General features: G+C 31.9%; 1 protein-coding gene across 5 annotated transcripts in view; it reads right to left on the bottom strand.

Moving 5' to 3' along the window:
* Nucleotides 1-24335, bottom strand: part of Smash (smallish) — a 146432-nt gene that overhangs the window by 71778 nt on the left and 50319 nt on the right. For 4 of the 5 annotated variants that reach the window (XM_026627423.2, XM_064218042.1, XM_026627424.2 and 1 more), the window contains one exon: nt 7848-8026. In XM_026627423.2, coding sequence (XP_026483208.2) covers nt 7848-7949 — 102 coding nt within the window. In that variant the 5' untranslated portion in view covers nt 7950-8026. Of the gene's footprint in view, nt 1-7847; nt 8027-10613; nt 10802-24335 lie in introns of those variants that run through there. The other variant, XM_064218041.1, reaches the window with a different exon arrangement.

The following is a 24335-nucleotide window of genomic DNA, read 5'->3' as shown; positions in this document are numbered from 1 at the left end:
GATAATTAAATTTTATATCTCAGTTGACTGGCATTATGGAATTTATGTATCTAATACGATTTGTTTATACAAGGAATTGCGTTATTATACAGTCGTTAGCTACATATAATGTATTATGTAAAACTATATATTATTATTAAGTTCTTATAATATAACTAGTTTATAATGGGTTTGTGGTTTATAAGGGCAAGAATCATTTCAATGACTGGTTTTGTTTTTAAATTAGATAGTTTTCGTTTGCAATATTGTTACATGGTCTTGGGTATAGGCACATATAAGGATATTGGAATGAAGTAGGATTAGGACTACCTAAAACGACCCAGTGATTATGTATTATTTATTGATTAAATTAATAAAATCACATATCCTAAGAAAAATAATGCAGGGCTAAATAAGATATATTATAGATATTTGAGGGTGGATTCAAAAATAAGTTATTATATAGTTAAGTTATTATTATAACTTATTTTTGAATCATCCCTCTACGGGGTAAAATGCGGACAATGGTTTGTGTATAGGTAAAGTTGTATAGATTTCGCGCAGGTAAAACCACAGGTTCAAAACAAAATGTTAATTCACCTCCTTCCATTTAATTTTGTCTTTTAAAATGACCAATCAAAAGTGATTATAACAATTGAATCATTATTTGATTTTGATTCAATTCATTTTAGTGAGTTTGTGTTAAGTAACAAACATCTAAACACACAAGAAAGATTCGTGTAAAACTTATCTTTAAATATTTCACAATGATTCAGGCCGGTCTACTTAGCTTGTTTGTGCGTGCGCATTATCACGTATGTGGATCACTGTGCAAATATTCGATTTGTGTCACAATATATTGAAAAAGATTCATTGATTAAATACTGTATGATGTTTGTACGTATCATGCGGAAATCGCTGATAATAATGATTGTTTAATATTATATACCACAAATTTAAATACTAGGTACATTTAGATTGTGTAAATATATATTTTTTTCTAACTAAGTTAGTAAGGTTCCTTATCGTCACGCACAGGATTAAATATAGATTATTCCGAGAATAACCGCCAAGAATCCCTGTAGTTTCATTTTCATGTAGTGGTGGTAGTCTTAGTGGTAGTAGTAGTCTTAACACTGAGTTAAGGTATAACTGTACGTTAGTCCACTAAGCCAACCCAGCTCTTTTATTTGTAGTATATCTATTAAATCTCTATCTTAATCAAAACCGAAACTAGGTGACAACGATCAGGAAATACAGTAACGCACTTGACCCAAATATATAACCGGTTGAATGCTCCAATTAAACAATAATGACCCTTAGTGCCATAACAATAGCTGTCACTTAAAGAATTTGCATTAAACTTATTTACAAACTTATAAATTGAACCTTATTTCTATTAGCGTAAAAGCGAATTAAATTGTCGATATTATCAAACTATTGTCAATAAACGAATTTGCATAAATATTGTTCTACGTTATTCAATATTAAACCTTATGGTCGTAATATTAAGGGTAAAATTTAAAATGATAAAATCATGTATTATTTTACAGTTAGTTCCGACTAATTTAAATCTTATTTCTATGAAGTTAAGGTCGTATTATTGCGATTTATAGTTGCAGATAACATTATAAATGTATACTATGATTGAAAGTAAGTGATAGGGGAGGTGGGTAAATCAGACTTGGTATGCGGCCATGAATCTCTTACTTCCTATATAGTAAGGTTCAGAACCTACTTAAGTTTTATATAAGATGAATAGTTCATTATTTTATTATTTTTCAAAAATGGAGGCCTCGGAAATTTTGCCCGATTATACGCTTTCAATAAAAGTTCCAATACATATTTAATTATACATACACAAGTTATACACGGACATAGATAATATACCTATTTGTAATACCTACGAGCAAATTGAGATACACTTCTTTTTTATATTGGTTACATAAACGAAAAATAATTCTCGCAGAAAATAAAATTGTTCTATATACGCTTTGAATATGAAATATTTGAATACTAATTAATTATTGGAACTAGTTGATTACCTGTATGTATTTTTTTATATTCCAGTTCTACTGAATATGATTTTGTATTTATAGATACGACAATAATTATTTTAACACTGCGACATTTAATAGTTCTTGGTCAGATTTGAATGTTAAACCTTTGTTGGACCAACATGTGATCTCCGTCCAGGAAATATCACATCGGCAGCAAATTAAATTTACGACAAAAAAAAAATATCGTTTAAAAACTATGGAAGTGCGACAAGCTTAAGAAAAATAAACGACAGCCTTCCGCGTTACGTTAAAGTAATAAAATACAAGAGTTCATGGCGCAAAAGTGGGCAAGTGGACTTTCGTATGCCTTTGTATTGAATCAATTTTACATTATTTTTATACTTTACAATACGGATGGCTAAGTGAAAGGTTGTTGACCATGAATTGATTTATCGAAAACGCCTTTACACCCTTTATTTGACGTCACGAGTGCTTTATGGGATGTCTTGTTTCATCACTTGTTTACACTTTACGTAAATGTTACTCGACTTTCATATCAAAAGGTTACATACATTTCCGGGGTTGTAAGTACTATTTTTTTGTGTAGACATAATGACTAACTTTACATAATAAGTAGTACGTGCGTTAAATGTCATTTATGATTGTTTTCACTATCGCAGCTGCCAAAATGTTGCATGAACTGCCGTTAATATATGTGAATTGCAAATTATAACCGGACCCAGATAGCGTACAATAATTACAAGCATCATTATAAGAATAACAGTCACTGTATAAAATCATATAGGAACTACTTAATCATTTCGAATCATATTTTAACATGAAATATGGCGACAAAAGACGGTTGACCTTTAAGCGACTTTCATATCAATTTCAACTACATAATTGTTTTCAACGTCCATCCATAACGAGCCATCGCTGGGCTCTCCTCTTAATAAGACGGTATAGACTTTACTCCACACTGCTTCAGCTAACCTAACAATCATTTTTCATAACTTCGTGCGACACACGCTGAAGATATATTTCATGTCATGTCTAGTAAAAAAAAATCTTTAGGAGTTAGTCAAATTAAAAAAATAAAATAAAATACACATAAAATTGCAGTAGATATATTGTACATTCACAATGTTAGAACCATCTTTAACATTTCGCTTTACGATTGACCACCATATTAAGGATACAAATATATTTGATAGGAAATTAATCTCTACATGAAAGTAACAAGGAGTATAATCGTGTTATCTTAATAGATACGAGCTTGGAGATAAATCTGTAGGGTCGTCGAAGGTCGCCCGGCCGAAATGTCAGCTGCATGCAGACAGGTGGTAACAAAAATACGTTAGGGTTGTTACACATTGACACAAATTTAAAAGCGAGAATAAATAAGATCGATTGAAATAAATATAATTTGAAACATTTTCAACAGCAAACATTTTACGGTAATTACATTATTAACATGACTTTTATTATTATTATTTTTTTAATGATTACACAAAGACCTTTCAAAAACAACATAACGTAATTATAAATTCACCAATATTATTGTTATATATTTTTAATAACTAGTTAAATGTATATATATATTTTTAAATCATTTAAATTTGCGTTTATGGGCTTATAGTAGATTAACATTTTTGTTTTGTTGAGTTACAACTACAGCTACAATAACGTCTCTTAAATATTCCTCTATTGAATAAAGGCCTTATCTGTTGTTACGGTATGGAGCTGTGTAAAGCTGCCTCAAGCTGCTGCGCTCAATTATAAGATAAATAATAAAGAAAGATACAGAATAGGTTTTTTTTTATTATTATCCGTTCGTTTATTCTTTTACCGATCATCTGCTAAACCAGTTTGAATTTGGTGTTGAGACAGTTTGAAATGGTAAATGGTATATTATTACTTTTGCTAAAAATGCAGACATAACACTTTAGATTACACTTGAATTGCCTTTACTTTCCGCCATCTTGTTTATTTCTTGACGTCATAAACTATAGATTCGTGACGATACAATTCGATGACATGTTATGAAGGTGCACTGGGTTACTCATTGTTGCAACTGAAACGAACTGATGAGTGTGTAACTCAGCCAAGCTTTCAAAAAGTTTTGACTAGCATTGCAATACTGCAAGAACTCACTTCGCATCTCAATCGTGAAATGTTGAAATTTGACTTACGGTGATACGCTATTTCGATGCTTACAATATTGAAACGATTATAATAGTAAATGTCGCTTATCACTTTTTGACATTTCACGGTCGTGTTCTGCGGATATTTTTGAGTTTGTTCGAACAAAATATTTCTACAGCTATTGATCGAGTAAATCAAAAATATATCGAGCATAAATGGAGAGAGATATATAACCTATGCTACAATTTTGTAATAAAATATGGAATTTAATTCAGTCAGAACTATATTGATATATAGAAAAGCACGTTCGTATGTTGTAATCAATAGAAAAAAACGCAAGTTTTAATACTTATTTAACACGTATAAGAGTACACTTGAGGAAAAACTTAGAATAATTTTATTATTAAATGTTTTCGAAACATATTAGCCTGAAAAGATATATCGTTATGTGTATGTGTTTTGGTGGCGTGTGTACGTCACTTCCAAGTCTTCCTAACGGCATCCGAATTTGATTTTTTTTTTTGGACATAATTGAATGGGCAAATGGATGTATTGGTTTAGATGGACTCGATGCGTGGCGCTGCAATTGGACTCGAGAATAATTTTAACAGGAAAAAAATATTTTTGTACAAATGTGCTGGTGATAATTCAATACAAAATATTTTTCGTAAATTTTTCATAATAATTTACTAAGGAATAAATTATTGTTTTTAAATTTATTTTTTTATCTCATTGAAGAAAACAAATGAGTCATTAGCGTGACATTCGACACATTAAACATTTTTGTCGCCCTTGGCACGCGACACTTGTAGCGAAAGGCTTTAAAAACTAATAACTTAATATTATCACCCATATTTCTTTAGCAATAAGATTGAAAATTATCAACTGTATCGTCTTTAAGGTCGTTTTAGGAGAATTTATCGAATTTTGGATCTTGTACAACAGACATAAAGTTCAATATGTAATAGCAAAGAGAATTTAGCGAAGAGTGATTTGTGATAGCAAGCGTCCTTACCAAACTATATAAGGAAATGTTTATTAAATAATAAATTATTAAGGCGAAACTGCTTCGGGAACGATAAAAGTAAAATTTCAAGGTCGAATATGAGTGCAACGGTTGTATGTAACGTTTTTGATTAAAACGGTTGGTCGAAATATTTTTGTATTAAATCTCACCTGCTAGTATGTGTGGGTCATATTCTGCAACTGGAATTTAAACCAGTTCCACCTTTTGGTGTTCTCGACCAAACAAAAGATTACAATCTACTAAATTTTATAGAGCCGGAGACAAATAAATTGAGGCATATTTATATATTTCGATTAGCTCCAACGTAGATAGTGCATGTATGTATAATTGCATATTTTTAAAAACTTTCCATACGTAGTGTTGTGCACATTATATCGATGTTATTTTTACGCACAGGCATTAATATAAATAATATTAAAACATTAGTTATTAGCTCTGCTATAAATTAATCATTATTACACATACGACCTTTTGTAGAGACACATTAAATTAACATTAACAGTACAGAGCAGGCAAGCAATAATTACTTAGTTTACCTACTCGTTTCCAACTAAGTTACAGATACATATTTATCTAAAACCTTTTTAATATACAACCTACATGAAAATCAAGAGCTACTAACTCAACGTTTTATTTATTATTTAAATAATCTTATGTTGTAGTTGTAGTAATATGACTTATTTATTAAAGATTTTTTAAAGTAAAGTTAAGCTCATGATTTTACTATTTTATATCCAAAACGTTTACATTGCTATTTCATCAAGCGTCACATAGATCCTTCTCAAACTAAAATAAGTAATTCAAATTTCGAGTTCTTCGAAACATTTATTAAAAGATATTAGCGATAGCAGTAAAAAAACAAGTCTTCACTTGAAACATCGAAGGCCAAATAATTACATTTTTTTAAACTAATAAAAAAACCGTTATTGACCACGATAATGAAAATGAAAGTAGTTCTCTTAACGCGATGGCGAGATTTTTTTTTTATCTCGTTAAGTATATTTTGTATAATATACTCGAAACGCATAAAACTTTTAGTCCAAGTCACAAGCAACATAAACGTACAGGTAACATTAGATGAGTAGTTATTCTACCAAAAAAAAAACCTTTTTGTTTTTATTATTAAAATACTATATAAATAAACTAATATTTACAACGCAGTGTAACTAATATTACTTTATTAATTGATAAATAGTGTTTTATCCAGTCAACATAAGAGTATTTCACGCAAATTTTATCCTAAACGTAAGCCTTATGTTATTTGAGATCAATACAAATATGGCGACAAACTGAACATACCAGGAAATTTCATATAACGTATTGTTCTATATGAACACTTACTATCAGTTGGATCAGTTGCTTTGCGTTTGACTTTTTTATGATTTTAAAATTTCAGTCTATAAAACAAAAGGGAAACGAGCGCGCGGAACGTTTAAGCGGGGCAATAAAAGCGAATACAAATTGGCGATGGTATAATTTCGTCAATAAGTAAGATGCATTTTTCTATTCCGCGCGCTCAATCTCGAGTTCAAATCACATAAGCATGGTCGCGTGCAAAAGCTAGATTTAAATCATAAGCCAATGGTACCGACGAAAGGTGTAAACTTAAGCTATAGCCGGACTAATGGTGTTTTGTCTACAGATAACAAGTCTAGTATTTATCTGATAACCTGTATACCTCTAATAACAGCTATAATTATTTACTGATATGCAAAATAAACACATTTGATAAACATTGGTTTTCTTTCAAAACAGACCGAAAGTATATATGTATATATAGTGGTTATTGTGTTCCGGTTTGAAGGGTGAGTGAGTGGACAGTTCCCAAAATTGGTAACCCATTTCGAGGCGTGGTGACCACTTACCATCAGGTGGCCTATTTTCCGGCCGCTAATCATAAAACAAAACGTATCCACAGACGCAAGTATCGTAAATAAGTTGATAACTTCTCTATTGGTTTACAAGACTACAAATGTAAACCTTTTTTGCTCATTCGCTATACAATTTAACCAAATCAATTAAACGCCCGATAAGTTGCTTCAGAGCTCGTGACCCTGTATAAATGGTATCGTGTTTCAATAACGCGGCAGCGACGCCGAGATAGACTACATGTTGTAATCTTAACAATAGTATTCAAGTGGTGGGTATTGTATCGGTGGTCACTGCCTCACGTGTGATGAAATAGACAATTACGCTTCAATGAATAGTATGATTTAAAATCGAAAAGCTCGTCACTTTCTTCCAATATGGATGTAGTTTAGATTATTAAGATGGATTAACAAAGTATAACTGGTGTAAAATTCCACTAACACAATGATGCGTTTTGGTCGGAGTTGAATCGAATTATGATTAAGAACGTATCTATAAATTAGCAGAATTACTCCAGATTCAACTGAGGATTCGTTTTGTTATGAATACAATCCCGAACGTATCGTAATCGTGAAAATCTGAAAGTTTGTATAATTGTCCCCTGTAACATATATTACTTTGAGCTTTGATCGATCTTGTTTGTACACTAAAAAAAGTAGTGGACTTATTCAATTATATTTACACAATTTGCAAAAATATGGTAAATAACGCAATTAAGAATCATTGTATCAAAAAAATATATCTACGTACGCCTATCAGTTGTGACGAATTGGTTCAGACAAATAAGGTATGTTAAGCAAATTCTGAGACATAATTTATGTACTTACCGCTTTAGAATAGCCGCTACCTGCGCTGCCATCAGACGAGTTGCTAAGCCTCCGTTCGCTGGGCGCCGGTGGTGACCACGTTGTACCGCTGTCCGACGGCATGGTGGCATCACATCACTGAACCGTCACTATGTAACACTTCACTTCACTGAACGTCCCTACTGTTCATTATGTGTTACCTGAAAAGAGAACACGTGTTTATTATTATATTTAAAACTAGTTGTTACCCGCGGCTTCGCTCGCGTTTTAGAGGTCGGTTGTTAGATGTTAGGCATTAGAAATAGCCTTTGTCCTTCCAAGGGGTTCAAGCTTGCCTCATAACAAATTTCATTAAATTCTGTAAAGTCGTATGACCGCGAAAGAGCAACAGACAAACAGAGTTTCGTATTTATAATGTTAGTATTAGAATATTATTTAGTTAATAATTTCTATAATAACGTCTTCAGACGTTGTCCTGCGTTTATAGGTATATATTATACCAATTGTCATGACAATGGCCTGAAAAGTATAAAAGTTGAGGTGCCGCAGCGCCATAGCGACAAGTTAAAAAATATTGATAGGATGAAAATCTCCATTAAAAATGAGAGCCAAAAAAATTTACGCGGTAGCCGCAGCAGCGAGAGAGTATCGTCCTTTGTCTGGCTGTTAGGTCAGTTAGAAAGAACCCTGTACTAGTCCATAAAAAATAAATACTATATGTGCGAATTTTCATACCAATCTGTTTAAAGGCGACAAATTCGCTCAAATCGTTAAAATTGTAGAAAAAAAATTAAACTTAAAACTAATTTAATTTCCAATAACATCATAATTATAGCGAATTACGCTGTAGTGATTGAAAAATTTTAATGAATCCAGATGAAAGTTTGTATCGTGAGATAGTAAATTGCTATTTAAAGATTAAGAAATTTTAAAGCGACAATTAAAAAATATTTCCATGAACAAACACTAACAGAATCGATCGATTTTATAAAGCTTAATTTATCTATTCTTAGGTTTTATTGGGAAATCTTAAGATTAACCTTAGTTCGAGCTTTTACAGTAACATATATATCTAATTGTAATGACGATCAGTTAAATCTTAAAGAAGACAACGCAATTTAGTCAGAGTATAAAAACCTCATGAATAATATCTATATGTTCTATCAGGGTGATCGGTCAAACGGTGTCAAATTCTACAGACATACTAGCTTCCATTTGATATATACCTAATATACATAGATACCGCCAAGTGCGAAGTCACACGAACACGCTAAGAATATCATAATGATATTTTGTTAGTTAACACGCCCATCATAAAGTTTATTAAGTTTTTTTTTTTCCTTTATTTACATCAAAACTTCACACAATCAGGAAGTTACAAACTAAATACGTTTTACATAACGAGTAATGTTTTAGTTACATAAACAATTGTTGGCGAGATTAAAAAAAGGTTTATATAAAAGCAGACTAGTCGGTGTACTCTAACGAGTTTTTGTATGAAATAATTAATTCTGATCGTTTAGAAATCAATTAGAAATTTTATTAAAAATATATCTTTTTTAAGTTATTTGAATTTAGAATAAAAGATACGCAACACAAACTCTCATTATCACACACACACACGTGTTTATAATGTTTATTATTAATGTTAAATGTATACTGAATTTTGTTACAAAGGAACTTACATCTAAGACACAGGCCTGGCCTATTTTAGAAGTTAGTGAATTTAGGATAATGTATTACATTTGTTGATATTATTAAATTAATTGATATCAATATTATGTTGATAAAATAAAAAATATTATATTTATTAACTGAAAGTGTTCCAAGGGTCATATATACGTGCCGTTATTAAATAGTATTTTTTTCAAAACACATCGATAACATAATCAATAGTTTCTAAGTATTATATTGCTTAGAATTCGAATATCATCTCAGATTGTATTGAATTAAAGATAAATCGTTACTATTATTCAGCTGTTATCGCATTGTGCTCATTTTTCATATTAAATATATAAAAATATTGGGAAAATTCTCGAACCAGTCCTGCGATAGACGCTAATGCTTTTACGGAATTAGATGAAGGTTCTCGCCACCACACCAGTATTTGGATAATATTAATACACTTAACACAACGTTAATTTACAAGTTTTTAAACATCAAATCGTCTTAATCAATAAAATGGTACAATTGGGAAGTAAAATCTTCAATTTCCCTCCTCCTTTCCACTGATAGCATGTAGTACTCATTAGTTTTATTGTAGAAAATTCCGAGATCTTCGGATATTGATTGGACGTGTTGGTAAGAATAGTTAAATCGAACCTCGGCTATTGCCTAATTCTTATATTGAAGATCGAAAGCCATTATAGAATAATAAAAGATCCGCTTAGATTAATTCGTCTGGTATTTCCGAACTGCTGGTTTTCGTTTTGAGTATCAATAAGAAATTGTATAGAATCACAATATATTGAATACAGATTGATTACGATTATTTATTTTAATGGATTGCTCAATAGAATTTTCGTATCTATTTTATTTGCGTAATTCGGGTACTTATCACCTTTATACATGCGATTCGAAATCAAATGAAAGATATTTCAATTTATTTATCTTTTTCGAGTCTATTATTTTTATCTATTCATATAATATCAATCTTATCGGAATTGTTATATTTTTAAAATTCGAACAGAACACTGCCGTAATAAAACTATAAATAAGTTATCACGACGAAATTACGAGTTGAACATTTATTGCTTTAGTAAAAGAAAGTTAATATTTTTTACAGACCATATATCGGATAATACACATCCGCGTTGAACTCAATATCACATGAAACAAGACACTGGCGTGGATTATGCAACACAATGGCAAATAAACTTTAATTACGAATAGTATAACCAGCACGTAACGCGGTTTAGCGCACGGAGCCACTATCTCTCAATAGTCGTACGTCCGCTCAGTACCGCGTCGCGATCTACACTGACGCTCGATCGAGATCAATTACGTTGTTTTTTTTTTCTTTTTTATCTCGTGAACAAGTTCTCTTTTTGATTCGATATTTAAATTTGCATTGTTTGTACTTATATCTTTAACTTTACGCTTGGATGAGTTTTCCCTTATATAAGGAGATGCGGGAAATTGAAATGGATTTAAGAGAAATTTTTTACAAAGCGACATTTCGCTTTGTAAGAAATATATCAGAACATTTAAAATTAAATATTTGTAGTGTTTAATGTTTAATGGAATTTCATATAATGCAAGTCCGTATCTAAGAATCCAGACTAGGTACATGTTGTGATTGTAGGTTTCATAATTATGGAAAAAATATTATTAATCATAATATAACGCAGCGATTAATTTATGAATGATGATCCATCAAATACGTCAATTAAAACTATTAGAATTGAGTCACTTGTATACGTACACACGTATAGGTAGACTATTACGGAATCATAAAATTACAACGGGATCGTGGTATTAAATGTATTTATCAAGAACAGATGTTTTTAACATTATTTTCTGTATATTTATGAAATCATCACGTGACAGCCAATTAATTTAATTCAACGAAAGGCAGTATAATTATAGGTTACTAATTCTCGGCCCCGATTTTGCGCAAGTAAAATTAATACTAACGAACACAATCCCACTCCCCTGTTTCCCATTTGAAGTTGAAATTTTCAAAAAATCCTTTCTCTTGATGAGTCAGTCAATGGTAATTCGCTTTCATAAATAGGTATACAAATGATTAATTTCAAAGGGTATAAACAAAAAATGGTAACTCCATATTTAGATACGCGAAGTTTTTACAACCCTTCGGCTCTTATGTTTTGAATTATATTATCGTATTGAAATTACAACCTTTATAATATATTTTAATAAGAATATTGTCATGTCTGAATAAAGTATTAAGTCCTTTCATTTCCTGGATCTTAAAGTAGATTACATTCGTTCTTCCGGCTTTTCCTACAGTTACCAATTGAGTAATGTATTGAAATGAAATTTTGTATCAAAATACATTGTCTAGTTAAACTGATACTTATTTGTAAATAACCATTTGAAGAAGGTAACATTTTAAATGTATAACCTTTCCTAAAAACAGGGTTATCTGCGTGTATTTCTTCATTGATAACACACATATTAATCATTGTCTTTTCAACAGTTCTAATTATAACTGGGGAAAGACTCGTTTTCCTGTTACAGTATTCGGATTATCATACACCACGTCACTTTATGTAAGGATTCTTTCGCCATTTTTGAACAATTTTACTAGATTTATCTATCTGATAGAGCTGACAGATACCAAATACAGAATGTTTTAGTTATATATTTTTTACGATTTCCTTTGATATATTTACGAACCGCTAGACCATCGACAATTACAAGTATTTCAAGCCGGTATCCTGTTCGGTTATCAAGTATCGTGACACGTTGAGACCACTACAATGGAACAACCGCAATCTAGAACTAGGGGAAAGTTAGGGTGACTAAGTATTTAATATATATCTGGACTTCGACAACCTTCAGTTAGCAGTACATTATACGAATGCCTTATGACTACTAACATCTAAGACATAAGCATCTTTAACTAATATTGTTCACGCCAAAGTACTAATGGGGGTTCAACTGGTCAACGTAACTACAGAGTCTACTACAGCCTACCACAGTTTATTTCTATTCTTCATTATATATACCCCCACTAGCGAATATCTGGACAGCGCGATTCAGAAAAGTGTCATTTTTCAATCAGCGCCATCTATCGCTACCGGCTTGTAACATACGCAATTATACAAATATTATAAATGCAAAAGTTAGCTTATTTGTTACGTCTTAACTATTCAACCAATGTTCTTGAAATTTTGCATACACTGAATGTTATAGAATAGGAGAAATGTTACTTGAAACTTCAATAATATAATAGAAAACATTATACTAACAATAAAAATGATTAAAAAGTTTGAAACTATTTTCAAATCGAATTGTTGCCCTTCGATAATTTTTTATACATTGCATATTTAAAAAAAAAAAAGTTACAATTGTAAACAACCTTGATACTTGTATACAATATTGTGACAGCATATAAGTCTTGTAATGTAAGCGCGAACGGCGAAAGGCAATCAACTGTTAATTATATCAAGGCTAAGTATTTTCCGACAATAATCCTGTTGAATAAATTAATATTTAAAAAAAAACACTCATATTTCTTACTTTAACTGCGATTTTTTCACAATTATTTTACCAATAATACACTAGATACACATCGGGTAGTAATAATCGATACCATACATTGATCCTATACATCGATTCTTACTGCCGAGTCCCGATTCTGATCTTTATATGAAAAATATAGGATAGTTTATCTGAAGCCCAGTAAGACTTACTGAAGTAAATTTGAACAGATGAATTCCATTATTATATTATATTATGGTAAGTGGTCACCATCGCCATATACACTGGGCCAATGCGTCACAACCTTGGGAACTAAGATGTTATGTCCCTTTTGTCTGTCATTACTCTGAATCACTCACCCTATAAACCGGAACACAACAATACTAAATATTGCTGTTTGTCGGTAGAATATCTGATGTGTAATTGGCACCTGCTCAGACAGTCATGGTATTCGAGGCTCTGCGTCACGAAGTATGATTTACAGAAAAATATGCTAATGTCTAAAAACAACATTGACCTCTATGACAGGTGTACTGCTTATATTGTTCTGTTCTTATTTCGACCACAGAGGCCAATTTGAAGGGCAATCTAGCTGAGAGGGAGATATTCTAGTGAACAAGTATAGCAAACAGCTTTGTCAAGTTATTTATTTATTCCCTCTCTCTTATAATTCCGAAGGATCAAGAGCAGCCGATGTATACCGACCAGGGATTTTAAACCACGACTTCAGGATAAACATCTTATATACAAGTTATTGGACTAACATATGATTTAACGTATAACAGACATGTGAGATTAACTATTATGAATGCACTAAACGTTCAAAGATAAGATAGTGAAGCGTGAAAATGGATTGTTTTATCAAATTAAAAAGGTAATACGGAAATTAAATCCTAGTTAATCTTAAAGGTTTGTCACCCTATCCCGGGACACTTTCTACTTTGCAACACGACACGGGATAGATAGGCGGACCGATCAATCGAATAGCCCTTATTACATAGTGATAAAGTTTAAAATTAATTGGACATTTCGGTCATTGTTCAAAGGACGAAGGAGAAATTACTGCGACCTAATTTGTACATTTGTTATGATTCAGTGCGCTATACTAACTTACATAGAACAAGCGGCTCGATCACTTCTAACACACTCAATCTTGATGTTATATTACTAATAATATCATACTTACAGCTCGTGACTGAGAAGTGAAAATGCTGTTTATAGGCTATGATTGAAATAAAGTATTCAACATGATTGGATTGTTCAAGCACAAGGGACATTTTAGTTCCCAAAGTTGGTATCGGATTGGCGATAAGAGGAACGGTTAATACTTCTTAAAACTACCAGTGGTCACCACTAACTATAAGGTGGCCCATAGGCCGCTTAGTTAAATTACATTTTGTTCAACCCTATATTGCACTTTAAAACCTGACGCTGTGACTTGCAAGGAAACAAAACGTTTAGACACGTCTTGTGTCTTGTGTCGTACATGTGTATGTATTTTCGTTATTCAGTTGCATTAGCCATGTCGATAACTATCTGAGACATTAGAGTGGAGTGGGACACATGATACAGGGTTCCCACTTTTTTAACATTTTTATTAATTCATTGCTTACTAGCTGGGCTTGAGCCTCGTCCATATTCAGTTCGTGACTATATAAGTATGTTCATACGCGCATTGACCAGCTCGGCAGTTTTTTCTTCACTCTTGTTTTACAAATACTATTATTTCAAATTGATTAGTATTATTAAAATAAAATATATCCGATGTCACTTACTTCTGGATAAAGAAACTTTCTAAAAATTTCTATTATCTATCAGTAGTAAAGATTACATCGAAATATTTTTTTGGAATATAGATACTACCTAGGAGAACCGATAAGAAGCTTAATGAGCGATAGTCTATTTCCGTATAATAACGCTATAAATATGAATTATTAATATAATTATAAATCAATGTTAATTTATACACATAGTTTTACAAATAATTAATTATATCGTTTAATAGAGGTTAAATAACTAACATGTAGTATTTATAATAGAATTAATAAAATAAATTAAAAAAAAATATGAAAAAATAAATGTTGACCAGCCCTATAGATAGCTGTATTCGTCGCAAAAACGCTAGCGTAACGGGACGCGCACGCGCAGAGCATGCCAGCGAACGAGTGACCACTCGCTTTTTGTGTTGTTGGTGCCACGACCAAATACCGCATTGATGTCGTGCATAATAAAGGATTTGCGGTTACGTTATAAAAACTTTTTTTCAAGGTTGCTCTTTTCCTGGTATTTTTGGAAGTTTGTTAAATATCTTAAGGATTAAAAAAAAGAAAATTCTTTGATTTACATGCTATTTAGTACACAAATAATTTAAATGTGATAAATACGATGTATATATAAATGAAATAAAATAATTGTTTAAAAGTAAAGTAAACAAACAAAGCTTATTGATGTCCCAATGGTGAGCAAGGCGCTACTCTTGAGTAGGACCTCATTCCACCACGCTGCTCCAATCCAGGTCGGTGGATATATATGTAGCTAAATCATCAGACAAGTACTGATTTCTTCGACATGTTTTGTTTGAACAACGATTAAGCACTTGAAAACTTTGTGGTAGTTGCTGGGCCAACTCGGCTTCTACAAGATTGTCGGTGATACTTTAATTTACAATTAAGTGTATTTGCAGGGAAGTGTCAACTTCATAGAAATATGTCTAAGCATTCTAACAATCTTTGTTTATGAGGTGACAATCTTCTAAAAATAGCACAAACAAACTTACAACACGACATTCATGGCACTCCACGAAGTGCCACATAACACCAGTGTGTAATTTTTTAAATTACGAGCGCCATGAGAGCAAAAAATCTTGTCGTAATACATGATGAACGAAATTATAGCGGTGAATTACAAAGACACGAGAAAGATAAACTGCCTACATGATAAGACATATTATTCTGAAATCTGTCTTTTAAAAGCCAATAAAAATGATATACTTACGCATTGAGCCCCAAATAAATAAGAGCCGGATCTAAAATACAGGTGTTGATTGGAACACTCACTATCTTTCGTCAAAAGAATAGGTGCATTAAACTAAGATCTACTTAATGGTAAGGCTTTGAAGAGGCCTCTCTGGGTTGGTAGGTACCGTTCACTCATCAAACATTCTGCCTCAAAACTTAACGAGCCAGCCAGAGTATTTGTGGACGTACAGTATAATATCTTAGATCTTATTGTGTAACGGTCTAATATTTTGGGTCAATTGCGCATTGAAAATATATGGGATATTTAAGTATACCTCTTTCAGTGTGTACGGGCAAATGGATGGTAACCAATTAAAATCTGTTTTCCTACTATAAATAAATAAAACTGTTCAGCGCGTGCCAGTTGACTAACGATTATAACATCGTCGAATTCTACTTTTGATAAATATTTGTATAAGCCATACAGATTTGTCAACCTCAGTTCCTTCTGTATTATACCCCAAGGCAAAAAGGGAAGAGGGTCTTTTGTCGTTTGAATGAAAAGTTAAATTCTAAATACGAATCCTACGTCAAATAATAAACACGATCCTACGACTATATTGTTCCAGGTACAAGATGCATGGGCTACATAAATAATAATATGCTTTCAAGGTCACAGGTCAAGATTTCAAATACATTTCTGGATCGAATTCTCAACAGAGTTTCATTTACAGATTAACCTTATGTACCCAGACAAACGTCTAATTATCGAGTTAGGAAACATGCGGAAAAAGCAGCACGTTTTCCCGGAAAACGGAGAAAATCTAACTAAACACTGTAATAACGCTAAGAATACTTGCATAATTTACATGTTTATATAATTTATAATTCCAACTACATGATTATAATCATAGAAATGTTGAGCGTAATTTAATTATTGCTTCAGTTAACAGCAAAGTTAGCGAGTTACAAGCGTAATCATTATTTATGTTGGGTAATGAATAAATGTTGACAATACTTTATATACCTATTACTTATTGTGTTGGATAAATTATTATTACTGCTCTCTAAACATATTGACTTAAGAGAGATCAATGGACTTTTAATATATAAGTGATTTTATTATACATGTATATAATTCAGTACATGTTCAGAAAAAAACGAGATGTAACAAGAACCGAATAGCTGAATCATGACGTGACAAGCATTCAAAAGGCACTTTTGCAAAATGCGTTATGCCTGCATTATAATAATAATATTTATTGTCATTCAAAAAACTTAAAACATTTTTTTAATCGGAGAGAAGATGTTGTGATGGAATGTTATGATTTCCGTTTGATACGAATTCCCATTATCCAAAGTCATGTCGTCGTCATTCGGCGATTATCGGTTTATATTGCGTTGGTAAAATGGAACAGTAATTGTAACATCATTGCCACCACGAGAATGGATGCGTGAGACACAACAAAGACATTTGGCAACATTTTATCGGATATAATTTGCACAATGTATCATCTAGCTTAAATCTAGCATCTGTAAGTTACGATCTCTATAAATATCTTAATTGAGAAACAATGATTCAATTATAAATATAGTTCGAATCATAGAATTACGTGTTCTTCAAACAGGTGACATGTTTACGTGACCAAAGAATTAATGGAGTGAGAATATTTATTACCTACCATCATCGGATAAGGTATGGTGTCAAATTAAGGTGATCTTCGACTGTAGTATTTTTTACGCTTTCGAGTTATCTCATATCAAACCTTAAATACCGTGATAGATTAAAATAAATACTTAATTTTTATGTTTTATTCAAATTCAAAACGTTTTTTAGGAATCAAAGGAATTTGTTGACTTCTAAAAAGCGAGTTACTTTCGATCTCGATAAACGACTTTCGCTGGCCACTTTCATGAAACCGCAAGTTCGACCCTTCGATCCGAAGTTCCAGACTACACGATACTGAACCATTAAAATTCAAATCAGTTAAAAACTACTACTTTCGTCTTTTATATATTCATATAATAAAACCCGGCTGCGACCGCGAGGGAAGACAGCATCGACACAGATGAGATAACACGATTTGATTTTATTTTAAATTAGCTTTTTTTTATATTCCTTTTTCATTTTAAGAAGGCAAATGAACAATGATAGCTGCCTGATGGTGAGCTCATAAAGTCAGTCAGTAGAAACTACTGCTTCTTACTGTTAAACCGCCGCCATCATGGATCTAAGATGTCACTTGTACCTGTAATTACACTGACTAACTCATCCGTCAAACCTAAACAAAACATTACCAAGTACATAAAACGACACTGAACTTTGTATTTACAACTCTAATACTTTGAACAGCTCGTTTGATATTCATAATGCTATGCTACATCTAGCTTGCAGCAGAAATCTGGATGAATAGAAATCATGAATGTATCTTTAAAGAAGTTTGAAATAGCGACCACTTTGTTCAAATCCACCCAAACTACACTACACCTTCATTCGAGGCCAGAAAATAAATCCAGGCAAGTTTTTATCGTTATTAAAAAAGACTAATTAAATTTATGCGTTGCTTAAATAGTAAAGATTAAATTATAAAAAGATATATTCTAACATGCGAGAGCAAGGACCTGCTTGAATCCAGAACACGTCTAAGCAGATTAGCATCATAAGAACTGCGCATACATTAGAATGATATCTTATTATGAATATTCATTTTGGTTTCGATCGATTTTACTAATTTATACATTTACAAGAATTCCAAAAACATGATTAGGAGAATATTTGACAAAACTGAAAGAATTTAGAAAGAATTCACTAAAAAATTCGCTGGTAAATAAATAACATAATGATAATACCAGCTTTTGGAATGAACCTAAATTTTTTCCCAATGGCAAGATGAAACTATTAAAAAAGAATTTTATTGGTTCGAATTTTCTCATAGCAAATCTATAAATATTAAAACCGAGCTAAGCGACTGAATTTTCTAACTAGAAGTAACAAGGGCAATAAAACTATTCCAAATAGAGTAACCCTCGAAATTCCTCTAACCAGTCCTTAAGAAACTCGGGCAGCTTATTTTCAGTTCCTTACAAGGCTTTGGCACATGTCGCCTCTCTAGATACTGGTATTTGATACTAGACATTCCGGTGACGAAATACTACCTGTTAAGCAACTAGATACTGGTTTAAAAACATGTAGCTGACGCTGAGCGAATTTAATATAGAATTTCTCGATACCAGCATTGTCCAATTAAATTCAAATCTGTACATACAGTCAAACTGCTAAACCCTTTCAATATGAAATATAATGAGATAAATGTTCAATGATTAAATAATTTATTCGAAGGTGAAAATATTGTAAAAGTATTCAAATAAAAATAAACATATATGTATAACTGCAACAGGCGCCGTCATGAGTCTAAAGGCTGAATTCAATAAGAATTACATAATTGTTTAACTAGTATTTATATTATATTGAAGTAAAATCTGCTTTGATAAAATACTCAATATTCAAATGTATCGTATTATAAACATATAGTACTACAACTTTTAAATACATTTAAAATTATAATAAATATAATTCATCGAACTGGAAAGAGCTTGCGTTGCTATAATCTGCCACTAAATAACGAACAGGAAACATAAATCATTGAAGCTCCAGATGAAACCTAACCAGAACACGCCAAACAGTACAGACAATCATCTCGAGTGGTATAACGTAACCTATCATTTCAACTTTAGAAATAAAAACATTTGCAAAAAAGAACATTATTCATGGCCTCGATGACCTTTGAAATTCCAAATATCCAATCAAAGGATACTCCATCGTATTACCTGGAGTTTGAGTCGGTTCTTGAACAAAGAAGAACGAGGTTTATGACGTTACAGTCATAATGTGGAAGAAAGGTGGTACAAAAAGAGAAGAATAAGTTTGTAAAGCGGTACACAAACGACCTTGGTTTTTACTATAGGCCACATGCCGGCTGTTGCTCCTAAGGACGATGGTATGCATAGCCGGTTTTGTTTTTGTAAGACCACTCCCGTCTTGTTTTGATGGATTGATTTTGGGGCCCTTGATTTTGAAGTCCGTCGAGTTTATACTTTTATGTAATTTCAATTACAATTTCTGTAAATGTTATAGAAAGGGCAATTTTTATTAATCTGTTTAACGGCTATACTATTTTAAAACTTTCTGTATATTTATCATTATTAATTAATTATAGAATTGTCGTTTCTTCAACTTTCTATCTGGGCTCGTTTATGATAATTTTGGCCCTGAGCACGCCCTGTCCACCGATTCTATCCAGCGAAACGCATCATTCTATGCAATTATTAACTTTTACTTTTTAATAGCTACATGACTCCATCGCTTAAATTTCGTTGACGAATATATTTCTTATATTGAAATTTCTCAATTTTTTATTGACAATTGACATGAAAACAGCATGTGAATTATTTGTAGTGTTATCATTTTATGTCAGGCACGCTATGGTTAAACATTTCATTATAAATTCGCCATTTAATACAATAATATATTATCAAATAGAACGTTAGTTAAGCGTCCAAAAAAATAAAAACATCGGTTTTATATTGAAAAATCAGTACGTATAATTGAAGATTTTCTTAGTCCATAAATTCTTTGCCCTTTAACCTAACAAACATTACCTAAAGTTGTCACGAACTGTTCCGTAACGTTGTACCGATAGCTTGCTGTGGAGATATTTTTTTTATTGTAATTACTTAAAATATGTCGGAAGTTTCTAGAAAGTGTGATCGTGCGTTACCAGAGTGTGGTGAAATTTTAGACCACCGATAGTCATCTAATGTTTACATCGTGAATGAGGTTTGAGGTTATCACGGTAATAGAACGCCATGTATTAATTTCCAGTAGTAGTCGGGTCACGTTTGTTAACTAGGAAATGAAATTTCGAAGGAATGATGGGATCCGGGTTTAAAAGCAAAAAGAGTATGTAACCTTAACAGAATATTTGGAGGACGTTTGGGTAATTTACGGCGATCCCTTTGAAGATGAAAGATATGGTACAGCTCAAGATGTTTCACGTTAAACACAAACAAATGCAACCCTAATGGACTTAGTTGATGGGTACGTTTTTAAAAGAAATGTTTTCTTTTGTAAGCACAAATGTCACTTATTAAAAATTGTAGTTTTTAAATGCATTCATTTATTTGCGAATATTTTAAACTATTAATATTTACATAATAAATAAAATCATTAATATTCCTTATATAGTTATAGCTTAGTTACAATTCAACTACCAAGATGTAATTTCAACAATCACGAAACATTTCATTCCACGCTTCTGTTCTTAAACGTTTAATTTGCATAAGCCCAAAGAATCTATTTCCATACAGCCAGCGTTTCTAAAATTAGAATCCAACAATCAACTAGTCAGGCTATTACAATAAACCAAGACCGAACCACTGTTCCTAATAAATAGTCATAGACAATAGAGGCTAATGAAGCGAAACTGCGGAATTTAACAATGTCCTAACCAAGCAAGAAGAAATTTATGAGGCTGTTGATATTGAAACAATTGATGAAAGGAATTAAGGTTTATCACCTATTAACACTAATAGAAAACAATTATACCCAATCATATTTGATTCTATTAATACTGTTCAAAATATCAACTCGACTACAGCTATGATTCATGTATTTTCAAACTTCACTCGTCAAAAGTTTGGAAACAAGATTGACTTAATCTAATTATACAATTCACAACTAGGCCAATTCATTAAAATTAATGTAAAAACTTTCCAGACTAGACTTCCAATCCACCAGTGGAGGGTTTGATCCCTATTTGGAATAATAAATAAATAATAAATAAATATTGGACAACATCACATACATTACTCTGATCCCAATGTAAGTAGCTAAAGCACTTGTGTTATGGAAAATCTGAAGTAACGACGGTACCACAAACACCCAGACCCAAGACAACATAGAAAACTAATGAACTTTTTCTACATCGACTCGGCCGGGAATCGAACCCGGGACCTCGGAGCGGTGTACCCATGAAAACCGGTGTACACACTTCTCGACCACGGAGGTCGTCGTAATAGATAGATACTCTTCCATTTAGGCCACCATTCCGCACGATTATCATTACTAAATTTTTCAATATAAAATTTTATTTACCTACATATCAATAAGTTATATTCTTTAAAAATATATACAAATTAAATTATGTCTGTAAGATGTGTTTACGTTAAGCATTAGAATTATTATTACCTTGAAAGTCTGAAGAATCTACGCGACCTGTAATTGTAACAAATGCATTTGACTGATAATATCAGAACGTAGGGTTAAATGGCGAAAAGATTATGTCAGTGTTTGGGCATTTTGCCATTTAAATTGCTTACAACACCCCGTGGTGTGATACAGAATCTCAACCTGAATACGAATAGATGTTTAAAAACAACGCCTTTGTTGAATATTTCATAGCAGATTTTGTAAGGACGCGTCAGATTGACGGTAATTGTGCAATCATTGTTACATATGTATGAGTGAATTTGGAGCAGTATTTCATCAATGTGTCGATGTTTTAATATACTTAAGAACAAGATCGATTTATTACGTCATTTATTCGAATATGCCGGCTTATCAGATCTTGATATCTCGTAATAATTATGATCATTAGCGTCATGTTTGCACAATGATCGAAAAAAATATTAAAAATATACAAATCGGTGATGCATTTTACGAACTAACGAATCAAATAGAAGGCCTTTGTATGGTCATGCTCTGTTAACCGACCAAACTAAACAACAGTCTATGGTCAAATATGGCTACCAAGAGCAATGACCTGACCAGCGTTCGCAACAAAAATTATCATTCTCTATGGCTGGTCTACCGTCATTAACAGAACAGATCAAATCAAATTGTCCGACATTTACACCTGGAGGCGTTTTGATTATTATTATTTTATTTAATCGTATCAACCTTTTAATAATGTCTACTGGATTCGAGCAGTTCTAAATTGAGATCGATTAATATCTACTTATTGCATTTAGCGCTAAACATCGATAAAATAAATTAAAATGTTGTTTTAGAAACTGTTAAACATAGTCTAAGTTAAACACGTAAACATAATAACTATATCAAACACAAAATACACTAGGGCAATAAGACACATAGGGAAACCTTTATAGTTAGCTCTCCGCTTGTGAACTTTAGTGTGCGTAGTATTATATTATATTTATGTACATATATATTATTAATATTGTATTTAACATGTAGGGCGTTCTTTGCCCGTCACGTATCGACAGACTGCAGAATTAAGATTGATTATAAAGTTATGTTTTCATTATTAATTTAGTAATTAATTCATAAATTTAATCATGCACACAGTTGTCACTAAGTTCGACATTAAGTCACAAATTGAGTTGCTTTAAAAACATAATTACACATCCAATTATAACAATATGATTATTTAGACGCGGCTGTCACGTCGTGATACATAATTGAAATAACGAATGATTTCTTTAATAATCTATGTGAGCGAATGATCTTTCTATTAAAAGGCTGCGTCAGATTTTAAGATTAACCTCCTTCTCAAATGAGAGAAGACTATTCGACCGAATTAATTTTCAGATCATGTCTTTAATCCTTATAAAAATGAAAGTATGAACGAGAATAAATAATCAATAAATATTTTGAAATTGAATTCAAAAATATTCTCAGCTGGAATAGACATGCTAAAAGTTCCATAATATATAAGTGCTATGTTGAAAATATTCTGTAAAGTATACAAAACCTACAAATATATGAGCTTCTATTTTAAACCTTAACTCAAATGCAGTAAGACTAAAATTATGATTTAACTCATGTGTAATGGCCGGTGTCGCAAATTTCATTAGCGTCTCCACATTCCTTCTTAAAATTGAAATGCCATATTTGTGTCATGTCCAACTATCCAAACTGTACACCTTAACTTGCTACACTTAAGGATTACATTTCCGTAAAGCTTTGTATATATCTCAGCAACAATTTACCACAAAATTTATAGTTTTAGCTATATCATAACATGCACAATTGGCAGTCCTATTACCTTTCTTAAAGAGAGGTCTTGAGACCACGTGTGGGTGAAATTGACTTCTATCATATATTTACTTAAGCAGCCTAACAGTTAGCATTACCAAGTTATGCCAATATCGACTTTATCCCATTTCAATACAGGTTAGAAAGGCTTACAAGATTTTGGTAGATAAGGGGGGTCTAGTAGATAAGACTCGAGTCTTAAGGGATGTACTTGACGTTAATAGACAAGTTGAAAAATGTCAACCTTACTTACAATTAAGTGTTGTTTTGAAAATATGATACGAGATGTCTATTAAGAGGAGAAACAATGGTTTGAGATAAGAAATT

This window comes from Vanessa tameamea, chromosome 20 (assembly GCF_037043105.1).
Source record: "Vanessa tameamea isolate UH-Manoa-2023 chromosome 20, ilVanTame1 primary haplotype, whole genome shotgun sequence".
In the NCBI taxonomy this organism is placed as follows: Eukaryota; Metazoa; Arthropoda; class Insecta; order Lepidoptera; family Nymphalidae; genus Vanessa; species Vanessa tameamea.
The sequence above is the reverse complement of the archived record's forward strand: the minus strand, read 5'-3'. Positions and strand labels throughout refer to the sequence as shown.